Genomic DNA, 16,364 nt, shown 5'->3' with positions numbered 1-16,364 from the left:
ATCTCCAGGGATGGTATAATGGTGGTTGGGAAGGGTATACATGGACATAAGAAGTGGGCAACTTTGATCAAGTGAACGCCTAAATCAAAAGCGCAACGGGACAAGCGTAAGAGCCTTGAGAAATAGGCCATGTAGTTGTGCATTGTCCACACATACACACACATTGACTCACTACCCAGAAGTAGATGCTGTAATTCTGTGTGCAACAACATCATACAGAGGATGTTGACACAGCATTGTTTTGATTTCAGACGTAGGAGCGCAACCCCAATTCTTAATGCAAGATTGGATTTCACGGCACTCTGTGGTGTCACTGGAGCTTCGCTGTAGCGCACGCTCCCACACATCTGTCTGGGAAGAGATTGTGACGTTCCACACTGAATCGTGTACAAGCTGTACTGCACACATACAGTACAGGACTGGGGATGGAGTTGTTGACAGTGCTGACTTGGACAGGCCCGAACTCGACTCCGCGGAAGAATGACGGGATTTGGCTTCAGTCAAATCAGAAGCAGTCACGGTATACAGCATACACTGCATACCTGCTAAACACACACCACATCCCCTCCTGGGCTGCATACCTGCTAAACACATCACACCCCCTCCTGTGCTTGACTCGTATTGTTCTACCAGTTTACAGTATTCCCTCGACGCCTTCATATGAACGCGCTTATCAACAAACAAGAAAGGTATTCATGGACATTATCTGGACATTCACACCACTAAATCACAGAACCCTTTTCAGCCAGCTTTGGCTGTGTGACACATGCATTAGCATGGTGCAAAAGTAGCTGATAAACAGATATAAAAGGAAAGGTGGGGGAGCCCCCATTGAGCTGTTCCTCTTGTTGTGACAAATCATACAGATGTAGATGAGGGGGAGGGTGCAGCAAAGTGGGCCTACGTTCTTACACAAATCTAGTTAGTCATAAAAAACTAAATGACCACTCAGGCCTGGCTAGTTAATACTGGACCTGGTAGAGCACTGTTTCTTCCCAAATGTCAAGGGTTGAAAAGGTATGAATGAAGAAACAGTGAAACAAAAGGAAGAGTGAACAAATGATAATGAATATAAATGGACAGCGTAAGTGGAGGAGAAAACCTATGCGTCTCAGTTTACTGTACAGAAGCAGAAACTCCATGTGAACGCTGGCTGCACTCACTTCCTGGAGGGAATTTGGGATCAGGTGTGGTAGTAAATAGAACACGTAATAGAAGACGTAATAGAGTGCCAGGAACTCATTGGGGGTGGCGATTGGTAAAGACTAGTGGGTATTTCCACCTCCTCTATCCAGACTCTCCAGACAGGAGTGACATATTTTTTGATTATGTGAGGTAGCACAAGCCCTGTCATTGTTCCCCACTGCTGAGCTGTCAGCTGGTGATCAGTGTCTCAACGAAAGCTTACTGAAAAGGAGTCATGAGTCATGTTGGGAATGTCCCGGCTATAAAAACCAAAAGGAGTAGAAGCTCTCATGGATACTTGTTGTCTGCCACCCACGAAATTTGGGTGGCAAACTAATAATTACTAATCTATGAGCAACTAGACTTATGTATAGCATATTACAATTTGAAAAAAATGGAATAATACTGAATTACGGTTGCAAACCACCGTGATTTTAATACATTTTTGGTTCACCTAATGTCCCTCGCACAGAAAGGTGGCTTTTAAGCAATCGGTTGTCAGGCATTTAAACCTAGAACATTAAGGTTTCATCTCTCGATCCTAAAGAAATACAGTCTCATGAACCTGTACCACCTTCATCAGCATCTTTAAACAGCACTGCATTTTTCTACCATCACAACAACCCTTTATTAACCAAACAAACTTCAGCATTTTCTTCTGACGCATATATTGCTCAATAAATAAAAAAAGTCAAAGATCAAAGTTCCAGCCAGCGAGATCTTGATAATCGACTAAACACTGTATTTTTCTGTATCCGCAGGCTGCAGCCCAATCTCAGTTCCAATCCAAGGATTTACATTTAGTCATTTTTTTTTTTTTTAGGGTTAGGGTTAGGATTTAACCCTACAATTTTCCACCATCACACATACGTAATCTGAAAACAAGCATCTCTCTCTGTATGCAAATAAAACAAGGAGAACTACCATGTTGATATGTTTGTGGGTTCACCAAGCATTTGTGGTCCCTGTTACATATTTGTCGTTCTTTGGAAGATGCCTGAAAACGATGTGGCTGTGTTTGGAGCCACTACTCTGATCCTGTTGGGACAGGATCACTTGTACATAATTAACACTGTGATCCAGGTGGTCGCCTGCTTCACACACAAAAAGCCGTACAATATAACGCACACCGCTGGATCTCAAGTTCGACGCTGGACCCCTGTGGACCCCTGTGGGACAAGCATGCCCAGCATTAGGTCACTCTGGCTGGGTCTTCTGGCCCTGATGCAGCCTGGCTTGCTCACGACCCATCCTCTCCGACACCCTGCCGGACAACGACCCGTAAATGGACCTTCTGGTGCCAAGCTGGAGTTTGTGGAGGTATTTATGAGTGGATGCATGGAATAATATCCCTGGTAAGAAAAGATGATGGTTGTCAACTTGACCTCGACCTGCAATGAAGCACCTTGCTAGAAAGGTCTAGTTTTCCCTGCTTTTAGACTGATTTATTGGTGTGCCGTCAAGGGTTTGAGCAGCGCAGACTAACATACTCCCTTATACTTTGCTTGACCAGTTTCCTGATTTTACAGAAATAACAGTTCAGCTGCTCACCAGACTCTGGTAAACAGTTGCTACAGCCTACAATCAGTGTGAAACAATATTACATATATGTATATATCTAAATAGCACTTTATACTAAGTGCTTTAATATGGTAAACAACATATGTTCCCTATGTACCCCGTACAGTACATATTTGGCTTAGTCTGATTGTTATATAATAATGTAATGACAGCAGTATTCTAAGAACTTGCAGAGAATTACATGTGAGAAATGTCTTTCGCTTGATGGAGGTGCTCAAGCAATGTGTGCTCTCCAGTATCTTTGTTTAAGTTGTAAGCTATGTTGTAAGCTATGTTTATAAATTGTAGCTCAACAGTTGGTTACTTACTTAATGTCTGTTATTACCTGTACATCCATTTCAAAGGGTTTGTGGTTGAAAAAGCATGGAATGTTTACTGAATGGAATCATTGGTTCATTAGTTTCAGGTTGAACTGATCTGTTTCGTGTTAGTTAATACAGAAAAGGACTACAAGAAACAATGGAATGTCTGCTGCCTCAGGGAATCACTTATGATGTATTACTTCTGATAACATTCTGTGATCTGACTTTTAATTAACTTACTGGCATGGGAACTATCAAGCACCATAAATTGCTTGAGTGAAACACAGAACTCCTCTAACAGTACTTGACCTTGAAGGCTGTCATCATTTATTCAGCGAGCTGAACGATGTGTTCCCAGGCTTACCTGAGGAACTTCTACGGCTACAGGCCCGAGCCAGAGAGGCACAGGAGGGCTGCAGAGGTGGGGCCGCTCCTCTCAGCGGAGCTCCGCGACAAGGTACGTGAGATGCAGCACTTCTTCGGTCTGCGTCAGAGCGGGGAGCTCACGGGGGAGACCCTGGCGGCGATGAGGAGGCCCCGCTGTGGTCTGTCGGACGTGGAGCCGTTTGGGGAGACGGTGCGCTGGAGGAACAGAACCCTGACCTATCGGTAAGAGAACGAACCCCGCCTGAATCCTAAGGTTTTACTGTGGCAGCCAGCTCTTTTCTCAGTCTTCTGAGGAGTGTTCAGTTCCGTCTGAATCTGCATGCAGCTGTGAAACACGGCAAACGCAGATGAAACAAAGAAGCTGGTCGATGTGCCTTATCTAAAAGTTCAAAAGGCAGGAGCAGTGAAAAAGTGCACTGTCAGGTCACACAGGCAAAAATGACACTGTGGTAATACCAACACCCTACAGGATCTCCACCTACCGCTCTGCTGCCCGACCCTCACTGGTCAGGAGAGCCTTCAGAGCGGCGTGGAAGCTGTGGGCCGAGGTCACGCCCATCCGCTTCCAGAGACGCAGCAGGAGGGAGGCCGACATCGTCATCTCCTTCCACAGAGGAGGTATGCGCTGAGGAAACTGAGGCCGAAGTCCTGTTGTTGAACCGCACTGCAGACCCTGTGCAGGGCTTTTGTACACGATCGCGTTGGACACTTTCGAGTCGTCTGTTTCAGACCACGAAGACGGAGCGCCGTTTGATGGAGAGGGCGGTGTTCTGGCCCACGCCTTCCTACCCGGAGCAGGCATCGGTGGGGACGTGCACTTTGATGCAGAGGAAGACTGGACCTTCAATGCCACCGGTCGTGCAACACAGCGCCCAACACCCTTTAACACTGTGCGTACACTGTGCGAAGCACTCACCTAACGTGCAGACTCTTGTCCCCTTAACAGGTTTCAACCTGTTTGCAGTGGCGGTGCATGAGTTTGGACATGCTCTGGGTCTCGCTCACTCAGCAGACCCGGGGGCGATCATGTATCCAGCCTACAATTTCATCCCTCAAGCTGAGCTCCAGCTCTCCTACAGAGACGTCAAAGACGTCCAACACCTGTACGGCCTCAATCCCAACTTTGAAGAAATGTTCTTGAAGAGGCCACCGCCAAAGACACCCAACAAATGTGACCCAGGTTTGTCATTTGACGCCGTGACAGGATTGCAACAGGAGATCCTGTTTTTTAAGGACAGGTAGCGTGATTTAGTACAACACCTAACAGACACTCACTCTTGGTGTATTTTAGAGGAGCACATAGACGGTGAGAAAATGTGTCTGTCTCGTCAGGTTTATGTGGCGCGTGCATCCTATGTTTGAAGAGACAAAGATCACGCTGATAAACGGGCTGTGGATGGAGGTGCCTCCTTTTCTGGATGCGGCCTATGAGAACGTAGAGATGAACAAAATGCTGTTTTTCAAAGGTACTTTACTTTACTACAAGGGGACTGGGGTCCATACTTTGGATTCATTTGGATTCGTTTCACTTCAAATAAAAAGCCTTCCAAATCCACTCATTGTGTCTGTTTCAGGTTCTCAGTACTGGGCGATTCGTCAGTTAAAACTCCTTGAAGACTACCCCAGAAACATCTCAGACTTCAGCTTCCCCCCCAGAATCCAGGCTATAGATGCAGTTCTTCACATCCGTGTAGCACTCCTTACTGTGTTTTTCACCGGACATGAGTGCTGGAGGTATGACCCTGTACTTCCCCCCCACACTCCTCCAAGAATGGTTAACTGATACCACTAGACTACTCACTTCCATATCAGTGCAAGGTATCAATTCTGTTAAGGAACAAGTGAAGATGTGCACTTACAGTACCAACCCAACCCCTATGGTTGGTTTGTTTTATGGACACAATAAAGTAGATTGTCATCTGTGACGACAGATGACACAACCCACTGGCACCACCTAATGAGTCACTCAATGCTTGTGTTGTAGTCATGCCCAGTGTGGTTTTGGTAGAAGACATATTGTATCATTTTTAATATTAGGATTGTTTCCCCAGGAGTGGTGAATTCATGTGTAGAATTAGAATGGTGACAGGTTCTGAATGTTCTCCAGGTACAATGAGAAGCAGGGGAGGATGGAGGACAGCTCTCCTCAACCTATATCTCAGCACTGGCCAGGTGTTCCCACTCCCCTGGATGCAGCTGTTGAACATGAGGGTAAATACCATCATGCAAGTATATGAGTGGAGAATACAACCTCAGAATACACATTATTCTAATGGAATCTATCTATTTCCACCCATCAAATCTTTCCTGACAGGATTTGTCTACTTCTTCAAAGGGAATATGCAATACAAATATGACCCTAAGCTCAAATATGTCATCTCCACAAGACCTGCAAATGAATTACTGGACTGCAAAGTAGAACTGAGCAATGAGATACAGAACCAGGGCCAGGGCTGATCATGTTGGCCTCCAGTCCTACAAGGCTCTCCTCTCTCCTCTCTCCTCTCTCCTCTCTCCTCTCTCCTCTCTCCTCTCCCCTCTCCTCTCTCCTCTCTCCTCTCTCCTCTCTCCTCTCCTCTCTCCTCTCTCCTCTCTCCTCTCTCCTCTCTCCTCTCCCCTCTCTCCTCTCTCCTCTCTCCTCTCCCCTCTCTTTGCCAGTCTCTGCATTGCGTGGCTGAAGATGGTAATCTTGGAGAAATACAGGATGTGTGTCATACTGTTCAGATGCTGTCCAACCACAATTTCCCTCTTCCCATGCTGACTGACGGATCTCACAAGCAGTTTTCATGAAGCAGACCCTAAAATAGTCATCAGTTGATCTCAATCATTTGGCATTAATATTGTGCAAATAGAGGGTTAGGGAAATTGTGGTCTCTCTAACGTAGAACATGTGTCATACACTTGTATTTGGTTTCATTAATCTGAATCATGTCTATAATCTGTTAAATTTGTATTATGCCAAATAAGGGAATGTGATTACAGCTAAAACAAATGTCAACAGAACCTGTCTCTCAATAGGATCCACAATGTTAGTCAATCTGCGATACTTTGGACTTTCACAATCCTAGCACCCAGTGTGCTCTGAGGGAAAATAAATCAAAACTGGTCAGATAAATAACATGATTTAAGCTTCACATAAATGATTTACTTTGATATGTAAAATAAATGAATAAGATAATTCCTATGTTTTGTTAATATAACTGCAGTCACTTGAACGCTGATTTAAGTTGGTGCAAGTCTGGATTGATTTATCAGCTATAACATGATTGCAGGGATAGATGATAACTGACTCCAATGTTTACAATAATCGGCATATTTCATTGCCTGTATCTTTCTGTAATTTAACTGAATTAAACTGACAATGGCGTTATAACAGAATTCAGTGTATATAGTTTCATTCTTGTCCAGGCTAGCACTATTCAGATGTTCAAAAGACAATTTAATGTTAATACAAAATCATACCTAAATAGTTGTTGAACTGGAAATAATATGGTAAAAAATGATTAACGTGTGCCGTGACACTTCTGCGGCACAAAACCTGAAAGAGTTCTGATGTTGATGATCGACCCCAACCTTTTGGAGACCAGACCATACCACATCAAGAGTAAAAAAACAATCCTGACCATATGGCAACCAAACAGACAAAAGGGCAGTTGAGCTCTCCCTAGGAGGTGTTCATCAGTGTTTTGAAAGACGCCAAATGTGATGGTCTTTGAAGTCAAAGTGATGTGAATGTCAAAAAAGCATACAACAAACAACACTACCATTTCTTTCAAAATGCAAGGCATCGAATATGAAGTAACATGGCACTAAATGTGGAAACAAACACATTTCATGGTGTTTGTTCTGTCAAATCGGCTTCCTCTGATGTGACACCCTCATCAAAACACATAGGTCTGAAGGTGTGCAAATGTTCTAAATACAAAGAGGAAGGAAAGGAGATACTCCCTTCCAGGAAGTCATCAAGTTGTTAATTGCACAACATTCCTACAAGCTTGAGTGAGGTACCCCGATACAGCCGTAGCAGATTTAGACAATGCCAAATGATTATTTCTTTCTCTGCCTACTTGGCACCATTCTTATGTTTATCTCATTGACCTTCAAACAGAAATAAAAGTATTAATAAACGTCTGTGTATAAAATGTTAATCATATTGCTGGATAATTCAAGTGCAAGTACAGCGTTGTGAAATGTACTTGAATGAGCTGATTCAAACACAGGTACAAACAACATCATAAACAACAACAACAACAAGACCTGTAATAATCACAGGTCTTGTAATTTGTTAACAAATATGATAGTATAGTGCCAACATAATATAATATATGTAATGTTGAGGTAATGATTTGTCAATAATCTCTTTTGTTGTGGAAAGATCCCAACAACCAATGGATGGGTAGTTTTTTTCCTGCCTGTGACTCAGTGCAGTTGCCCAACACCCCAGGGTTATAGAGTATATAAAGCTGCTGGTTTTACACAGACAGAAAACACACCCTCAAGGAAGAGGCATCATGAAGACTTTTCATCTAAGCATTCTAGTCAGCCTGGCAGTGGCAGTGTACTCTGTACCACTACTGTCACCTACCGAAGAAGATGAAACTCTAGCAGATGTAAGTTTTTCACAAACCTTTTCCCAGAAGTTTGTGTCTTAACATTTTTCACGATTTCATCTTAAATGTGTATGGTGCTTGTATAACTTTGTCTTTCCAACCATATCCCTTCATTTTGTATTACATGCATAACTGTAGTACTATTCTTACTCTTTGTCCACTCCAGTCTTACCTGAAGAGGTTCTATAACCTAACGGAGCAGGTGGGGTCCAAGGCCAGAAATGGGCTGTTCGAGCGATACGAAAAAGTCAGTGAGATGCAGAGGTTCTTCAGGCTTAAGGTAACTGGTACGCTGGACCATGAGACCATGCACATGATGAAAAAACCCCGCTGTGGTGTACCAGATGTCGCTGCCTTCTCCACCTTCCAAAACAGCCCCAAATGGCAGACCAACCAACTTACCTACAGGTGAGAAAATGAAGAGCCGACGTGGGTGATGTTTCATGATGTCAAAACTTGGCAGCTTCGGCGGGGATCAGTTATTTTTTCTCATGATCAGAAATCAATAACTTTCAGGAAGTTCTTGTTCATTCACTCTATGAATCACAAAGGAATTTTTTCAGTCAAACTTGTATTGGTCTGAAACATTCCGAGATGTGCAATGCAAACCCATATCTATGCCGTTTCTAAATGGTTCCCACTGTATGTGTGTTTGGCATGTATAGGATTGTAAACTACACGCCCGACATGTCTGCGTCGGAAGTAGACTTCTCCATCGAGAAAGCTCTCCAGGTGTGGGCTAAAGTCTCCCCTCTGACGTTCACACGGATCTACAGTGGCAACGCTGACATCATGGTCTCCTTTGGAGGGAGAGGTAACCAACCATCACCCCTTACCAGATGATTGTGTAGTTCAATGCTCCTCCTCCTCTTATTCTTATTCTCCTATACTCTGACAAGAAGTGTCACACATCCTCTACTGATAGGTTTCTGAACTTGTGTTTCAACAGTGTTGGTAGATCAAATTTCCCCCATGCCCGTCAAGCTTATGATTTGTCTTAGTATGAGTGCTGGAGAGACAAGTTGATAATGTGATGCAATGGGCACACACAGTTCAGTTCTTAAAGGTCTGCTGGTTTTGATTGACACTTGATTGACACTTGATTGACACTGCAAGTGCTGTGGGATGTTTGAATGGCAGGGTTAGGGTAGGATGGAAACATTGAAGATGTAGTTCACATTCCTCCATCAGTGCATGCTACAGGTATGCATCCTCTGACAACAATCCCTTGGCCGTAGGCTTGGAAGAGGGATACCACTAAACATACATGTCACCATTCATCCACTGTACTGTACCAATAAAATGCCAGTACTTGATCTGCACCACTGTAAGCCAGTTTGATTGAGCAGTGAGTTCGTAAACCTTTTGGTTGAGAGATGTGATGTCCTGAGCTCTTTAGTGTATCTAGAATACAATTCTATCAATTGTACAAACCACGTTTGTCTGTTAGATGGAATATGGTATCATGATTGATCATATTTCATGTGAATGTTCTGACCCATTTCTGAGAACTCACACGTCTGTCTTGTCCACAGAGCATGGTGATTTCTACCCCTTCGATGGCCCAGATGGCACCCTGGCGCACGCATTTGCCCCCTCCCCTGGCATCGGAGGAGACGCCCACTTTGACGAGGACGAGACCTTCACTTTCGGCTCAAGCAGAGGTACGTCACTCGCATCACAACGCTATCTCTCCTGCTGTAGAGCAGCTCACCTGAAGCTAGGCAGCTGACAGAAGTAAAAGTAGGAGTAGAATTTCTCGACCGCTAGAGCCGACCTGTGATGCTGTATTTTGTCATTGCAGGGTACAACCTGTTCATGGTGGCTGCCCATGAGTTTGGTCACTCCATGGGTTTGTCCCACTCCAACGATGTGGGCGCTCTGATGTACCCAATCTACCAAGGATACAACGACCCCAACACCTACGTTTTGCCCCGTGATGATGTCAACGGCATCCAGTCCCTCTATGGTCAGTATTAACTCATGACATTGGAAACCATGACAACCAAGCATCTCCCTGTTGGACCCAAGCAGATCATTCTGTGTTGTGCGGCGTGGAACCAAACAGATGGTTAATGTTGACCTCTCCAATGTTCAGGCCCCAACTCAGATGTGAACCCAGACAAACCTGATCCTAAACCACCCACGACCCCTGATGCCTGTGACCCCACACTGGTCCTGGATGCCGTCACCACTCTGCGCGGAGAGCAGATGTTCTTCAAGGACAGGTAAATGTCACATGATCTCCAACAGGCTCAAAGGAGCTCTTGAACGCCTCTGGTTCATCTCTGGGAGAGGTTTTTCTTCCTCCGTGATGCAGAGATTGATATCACTTCTGTTACCAGGTTCTTCTGGCGCGTGAACTCTCAGAGCAGTACGGCGCAGCAGAACGTCATCAAGACCTACTGGCCCGAGCTACCTGACAATGTTGATGCTGCCTATGAGAGTGGAGAGAATTACAATGTCTACATCTTCAAAGGTAGGCCCGAGGACTCTAAGGGACCCAAACCTTTCTGGAGCTCTTCTGAATACAGTATGCGATGATGTCACATTTAGCAGCTGTTGTAAATCAGGATTTCTCCGGCTTTACAGGTAGCCAGGTCTGGGCTCTCTCTGGCTATGATGTTATCCGAGGCTATCCCAAATCCCTCAGCAGTTTGGGTTTACCCAGGACAGTGAGAAAGGTTGACGCCGCCTTCTATGATGAGCAATCTCGCAAAACCTTCTTCTTCATTGATGAAAACTACTATAGGTGGGTGCTGACTTTCCTGATAAACCATGACTTGATAGTCTGTAGAAACGTAATGTTTATCGAAAGAGAACAATGCCTACTACCATACGTATGGACAAAGTCATGGTCTCACTATGAGTTTGTGTCTGTAGTTATGACGAAGCGAGGAAGACAATGGACGATGGCTTCCCCAAACGTATAGGAGATGGCTTCCCTGGCATCGGTGGCAAAGTGGCTGCAGCCTTCCAAAACCAAGGTGAGTGAAACAGCAACTACTGAATACATAACTTGCACTACACAGCAAAGGAAATCGACTGGCAGTGGTTTGGATCCTCAATAGTGTTGCCACAGAAATGGTGCAACAGATGTCATTAAATGTAAGCATTTTATGCGTTATAAATTCTATGTGTTAAAACATGACTAATCTTTCCGTGGATGTGTTCTCCCAGGTTATACCTACCTCTTCAAGGGGCCCTACGTTTACGAGTTCAGCCTCAGGAGTAAAAGGCTCTACCGTGTTCTCAGGAACAGCTACTTCCTTACTTGTTAGATCAGTTACCTCTGATGACCAACAGTGGACAGTAATAAAATCAACAATGTATGTTGCTTTTGATGTTTTTGTGCTTTGCAAACATGAAATGTATTTAATGTATTTAAACTATCATAACTTGTGAACCAGTTTGTGCTTTTGCCCTGAAAGAGTTATTGAATGTTGTACTGTATATGAATGTGAAGCCTTTTCTATTCAAATAAAGTATAAACTAATGTTAATTCTGTATTTTGTCTCTTGGCCTCATAATGTTGCATTATCTTTGAGTAAATAAGTAAATACCATTAAAACATAACATTTACACATAATCAAGTCATATTTAATGAAATATATAGGAATCAAATCAAGGGAGTACCTCTATGTACTTGGTTTACAACTGTTTTGGTCTATAAGGTCAGTTCACTAGGAGCCAGTTTATGGCTGAGTGGTTACATTCAGCTATTCCACCAATATTATAAACTTAATAGTATGGCCAAGCTACACTTAAATCATGCAAAACTGGCCTGTGGGCTGTTGTGACATAGAGAGGTACAGTATGAAGTACAACCAAACTAATATTTCAGATTCTGTCAATTTTCACAGCTCCCACAATCATACAGTTAACTGTACAGAATGTACAATATCCTATATGACCATATATGGTCATGTATCCGTGTTGTGGGCCTGACTGAGCTATAGTCTTCAGGTTACTCTGCATGTCACCCTCAACCCTCAAAATATAACTATTGAAGGGTTACATTTATCTCTTGGTTTTTCCAGATTAAAACTCCAACTCAGAAACTGCTGGTCCTTGCATAACAAGCTAAAGCCATATACAGAGTAATGATTTCATAGAATCAGAAACAACAACAGTTTGCTAACTCTTTACAGCAGTCAGGGTAACTTTTTCCACTGACCAAATCATTATAAACTGGTACACACTACCGAGAACCCACAGTACAGTGACAATTTTTTAATTTAACTTTGACAGAGAGTGAGATGTTTGATCACAGAATTTGGGAAGGGTATCAAATAATGTTAACATTATTATATAAACCCCATTCACACCTTTGAAGTTCGATATTGTCAATTGTTCAAAGTTTCAAATCTTATTAGGATCAATGACTCCATCTGCTGCTGACAGAGTATATTGAGTTGATCAATATTGAGACTGTTTTTTTGTTGTTGCTGATAATGAGCTCTGCCCAGAAGTCATGCCAGTCCTGCCTGTTCCATGCTTGTGTTTACCTTATGTTCTCAAGTTGTAAAATCACCATATCACCAACTCAACACATCACAGAGCTTCCTTTCATTGACTTCTTCCCCTCTCCATCCCACACGTCACGTAGCTGATTCATTGGTACCGTATGTAGGGCCTGTTCAGACAGTTCCTGGAATGTAGCTTATTGTCCAATCCGTGCGGGGGAAAACCTCAAAACCTACACAGGAGATATAGGTAATTTGAGGCAATTAACCAACATCCATCTCCACCCTCTTGTATGTGTAATTCCAAAGAGTTGGGTTATATAAGGAGGCTGTGAGAGGGTGAGAGGCAACCAGACCTTCTTTTCGGCAGCAGGAGAAGTTTGTTATTATGGAGCGTGCAGTGGTTACTACGTTAATATCTGTGGTGGTTTTGACTCTGTGTGAAGCTGCCCCCACTACTACTCAAAGCCCAGATGAACAGTCAAGAGCAGAGGTAAAACATATATTCATTCTATACTATCTCCTTTTTTCTTGCTATTTAGTCTTTTATGCTGCTAGCATGGACAAGCACAGTTGTTTACAATTTGGTGGTGTACATTTCTAAAAGTGTATGACTTTCTCTTCAGACAGCAGCGTAAACCCCATGTTCAGGTGCAATTTATTTTCTACATTAACAATTCGCTGCATATTTTCCAGGTCTATCTATCCCAATTCTATTCCATTCCTGGTCCCTCTGACGCCCAAGCCAGACAGATCACGGTGGGTTCCTTTGAGACGAGTTTGGAGAGCATGCAAGAGTTCTTTGGTCTGGAGGTGACAGGCAAGCTCGACACCAATACCCTAGAAGTGATGTCTAAGCCCCGTTGTGGTGTCACAGACCTGGCCAGATACGGACACTTCTGGGGAAAACCCCGTTGGGAGAAGAGTGTTGTTACTTACAGGTAGATAAAGACACTTGTGATATTAGAGACCTTTATGGAATAGCCAGACATGAATATTGATTATTTATTGTATCTGCGCAAAGTAGCAAAAACAAAAGAATTTGAAATCAAAAGTAATGGAAGATGCAAGTTACAACCTACACGAGTGGTTGGATGTAGTAACTGTAGATGTCTTCTTCCTTTAGGATAACTGAGTACACGTCAGACCTCAGCAGAAGTCAGGTGGATACAATCATTGCTGATGCTTTCAAGCTTTACAGCAACGTCATCCCCCTGGACTTTACACAGACGTACAGTGGCACAGCAGACATCATGATCCTGTTCAAAGCCAGGAGTGAGTTCTGCTCATCTCCTATATATACTGTACTGTCTATACAGTCTATTCTGTATATGTTCAGAGATTCTGTAGAACTACTGTTATGTTCCAGTTATCAAAATCAGTAAACAAAAACTACAATTTTACACTCAAATCCAGACCACGGCGACTTTTCTCCATTTGATGGGCCGGGTGGGGTGCTTGCCCATGCCAGTTCCCCAGGAGAAGGTGAAGGGGGGGACACACACTTTGATGAGGACGAGGCCTGGTCTCTGAGCGACAGAGGTAGGTGAATCTGAGCAGCGCTGGCAGTCTACTTCCATGCTTTTCCACATCAATCCATGTACGACACATGGTTTACACCTCGTTTTTCCTCACTGTCCACAGGAATCAACCTGTTCTTAGTGGCTGCTCATGAGTTTGGCCATGCTCTGGGTCTTGACCACTCACGTGACCGCTCAGCCCTGATGTTCCCCACCTATCAATATGTGAGAACTCAGGGTTACAAGCTACCTGCTGACGACACACGTGGAGTACAGGCTTTGTATGGTAAGCATAATGTCAGGTGGCTGAGCGGTTAGGGAGTCAGGCTATGAATCAGAAGGTTGTTGGTTCGATTCCCGGCCGTGCAAAATGATGTTGTGTCCTTGGGCAAGGCACTTCACCCTACTTGCCTCGGGGAGAATGTCCCTGTACTTACGCTCTGGATAAGAGCGTCTGACTAAATGTCATGTAAAATGTAAGCATCTTGTACTGTCAGAATACTTTGTTGACAATGCACTTCCATTCAGCCATGGCTTATTTTGTTACTCAATCATAATGTTTGCATTTCATTTGATGACACTTGTATCATGACTGTTCACAGTATGAACAGCGATGGTAGATAATCTCAATCTTGTGTTGCCTCCCTTACTAGGTGTTCGAACACCATCTCAACCAGATCCCAAACCTCAACCCAAACCTGAACCCAATCCAAACCCTGAGCCCAGACCAGACCCTCCAGTAAGATGTGACAGGAATCTTGTCTTTGACGCAGTAACTTCTATTCAAAACGAGCTTTACTTCTTCAAGAATGGGTGAGATACAGACTGCACTGTCGATTGTCCTAAACAGTCACTCAAAAGAGACGATTGATTCTCTTGACACAATTCTAACTGTTCAAATCTTCAAATAAGTTATTACATCATTTCCCCACTGTAAAACAACTAGATTGTCATTGATTTTCAAGAATCCCAGGAATGTCAGAACATGTTGCCACACTGAAACAATATTTCTGTTCGAAAAGGTATTTCTGGAAAAAGAATGGTTATTCAACTGGTGTGACGTCACAGCCTGTAAAATCCATTTGGCCACAAATCAACTCCATCGATGCTGCATATGAATACAAGAAAAGAAACATTGCCTACTTCTTTGAAGGTACAACACTACAGTATGTCGGGCACTGCTTGTGTGTAGTTAGACACAAATACACAGAGATTCTCACGTTCTTTCAACCACGTCATTCCCTAGGAGATCATTACTGGGGCATCAGAGGCAACACCATGCTCCCAGGCTATCCCAAATCTCTGTCCAACTTTGGGTTTCCCTCATCGGTGAAAAAGATAGACGCTGCTGTCCATGTGGCGTACACTGGAAAAACACTCCTGTTTGTGAGCGGCAGATACTGGAGGTTAGTGATTATTGAAGGACATTTTGCAGAAAATCAAGAGATTTTGAGTTGAGTTTTGCCAACAAATGAGTTGTGCCACTCTGCAGTGGGATAAATATACAATGTTGTTGCCACAGTTTCAATGAAAGGAAAGGCAAAATGGACCGTGGATACCCTAGATACATCCGCCGTGACTTTCCTGGCATTGGCTACAAGGTGGATGCTGCTTTTGAAAACTATGGTAAGTGATAACGTTGGCCTCCATATTCTAGAATCAATCATCCTCAATCAGCAACAGCCAAAACTCTACGGGTGCACAGGGCAAAACAATGTACCGCTGTCTTAACCTGTGTAAACCTGTTCCCTCAGGTTACTTGTACTTCTCTGACGGCGCCAAGCAAACAGAATACTATTACCCATCGAAGAGAGTGGTCCGTGTTCTGCTTAACTACGGGTGGCTGAACTGCTACTAGGAAATCAGCACCCTCAAGCCATGGGCTACTATCACTGTGTACGCCAAGTTTAACAAATATGAATTAATTAATACGATTGCTTTCTCATTACATTAATGAATCTTGCAACTAGATGGGGGCTCCATTTCTAGGAGCCCTATCTAAAAAAAAAGCTATCTAGCACCATGAATGCATCGTCTTCTTTTTGTGCTTGCAAAGACAATGTTGATTGTCACCCCCCTGATGTTTCTAGTGAGAGTAAAACCTCCCATATTGAGCTACTATTTAACTGCCCTTCATTCCTGTGTTCTATGTCCAGTCCTCTGAAATGCTGAGCTTGAGCGTATCAGACACCTGCACCTTACAGATCTGTAATAAATACTTTTATTTTGTCTTGAACTTGTATTTGGAAACTGACATAATTGACTTGGTACTTTTAAAGCAATAAGGAACAATTAGAACCTTCTTCACAAATG

The 16,364-nt window shown here is 43.5% G+C and overlaps 1 protein-coding gene across 1 annotated transcript; it reads left to right on the top strand.

Moving 5' to 3' along the window:
* Positions 1–3,414: 3,414 nt before the first annotated feature.
* On the top strand, positions 3,415–16,287 carry mmp30 (matrix metallopeptidase 30). The gene is made up of 26 exons (XM_067257704.1): positions 3,415–3,677; positions 3,925–4,073; positions 4,185–4,310; positions 4,402–4,693; positions 4,788–4,921; positions 5,030–5,189; positions 7,999–8,065; positions 8,232–8,473; positions 8,731–8,879; positions 9,601–9,729; positions 9,870–10,034; positions 10,164–10,293; positions 10,411–10,544; positions 10,658–10,817; positions 10,949–11,052; positions 11,246–11,343; positions 12,878–13,024; positions 13,228–13,472; positions 13,658–13,806; positions 13,948–14,073; positions 14,176–14,337; positions 14,705–14,864; positions 15,074–15,204; positions 15,298–15,457; positions 15,574–15,677; positions 15,806–16,287. The coding sequence occupies exons 1-26, from the start codon at positions 3,415–3,417 to the stop codon at positions 15,907–15,909; spliced, it is 3,990 nt and encodes a 1,329-aa protein (XP_067113805.1). The 3' UTR covers positions 15,910–16,287.
* The last annotated feature ends 77 nt before the right edge of the window (positions 16,288–16,364 follow it).

Source organism: Osmerus mordax, chromosome 19, assembly GCF_038355195.1.
Source record: "Osmerus mordax isolate fOsmMor3 chromosome 19, fOsmMor3.pri, whole genome shotgun sequence".
Taxonomy (NCBI): domain Eukaryota; kingdom Metazoa; phylum Chordata; class Actinopteri; order Osmeriformes; family Osmeridae; genus Osmerus; species Osmerus mordax.
Note: the sequence above shows the minus strand (reverse complement) of the source record. Positions and strands in the feature narration are given on the sequence as shown.

Bases quoted from the DNA above. Each gene is read 5' to 3' on its own strand.
- mmp30 (XM_067257704.1), top strand. From the start codon at position 3,415: ATGTGTTCCCAGGCTTACCTGAGGAACTTCTACGGCTACAGGCCCGAG. The intron at 13,473-13,657 runs GTAGATAAAGAC...TTCTTCCTTTAG, and splicing joins AAGAGTGTTGTTACTTACAG to GATAACTGAGTACACGTCAG. The intron at 13,807-13,947 runs GTGAGTTCTGCT...ACTCAAATCCAG, and splicing joins GATCCTGTTCAAAGCCAGGA to ACCACGGCGACTTTTCTCCA.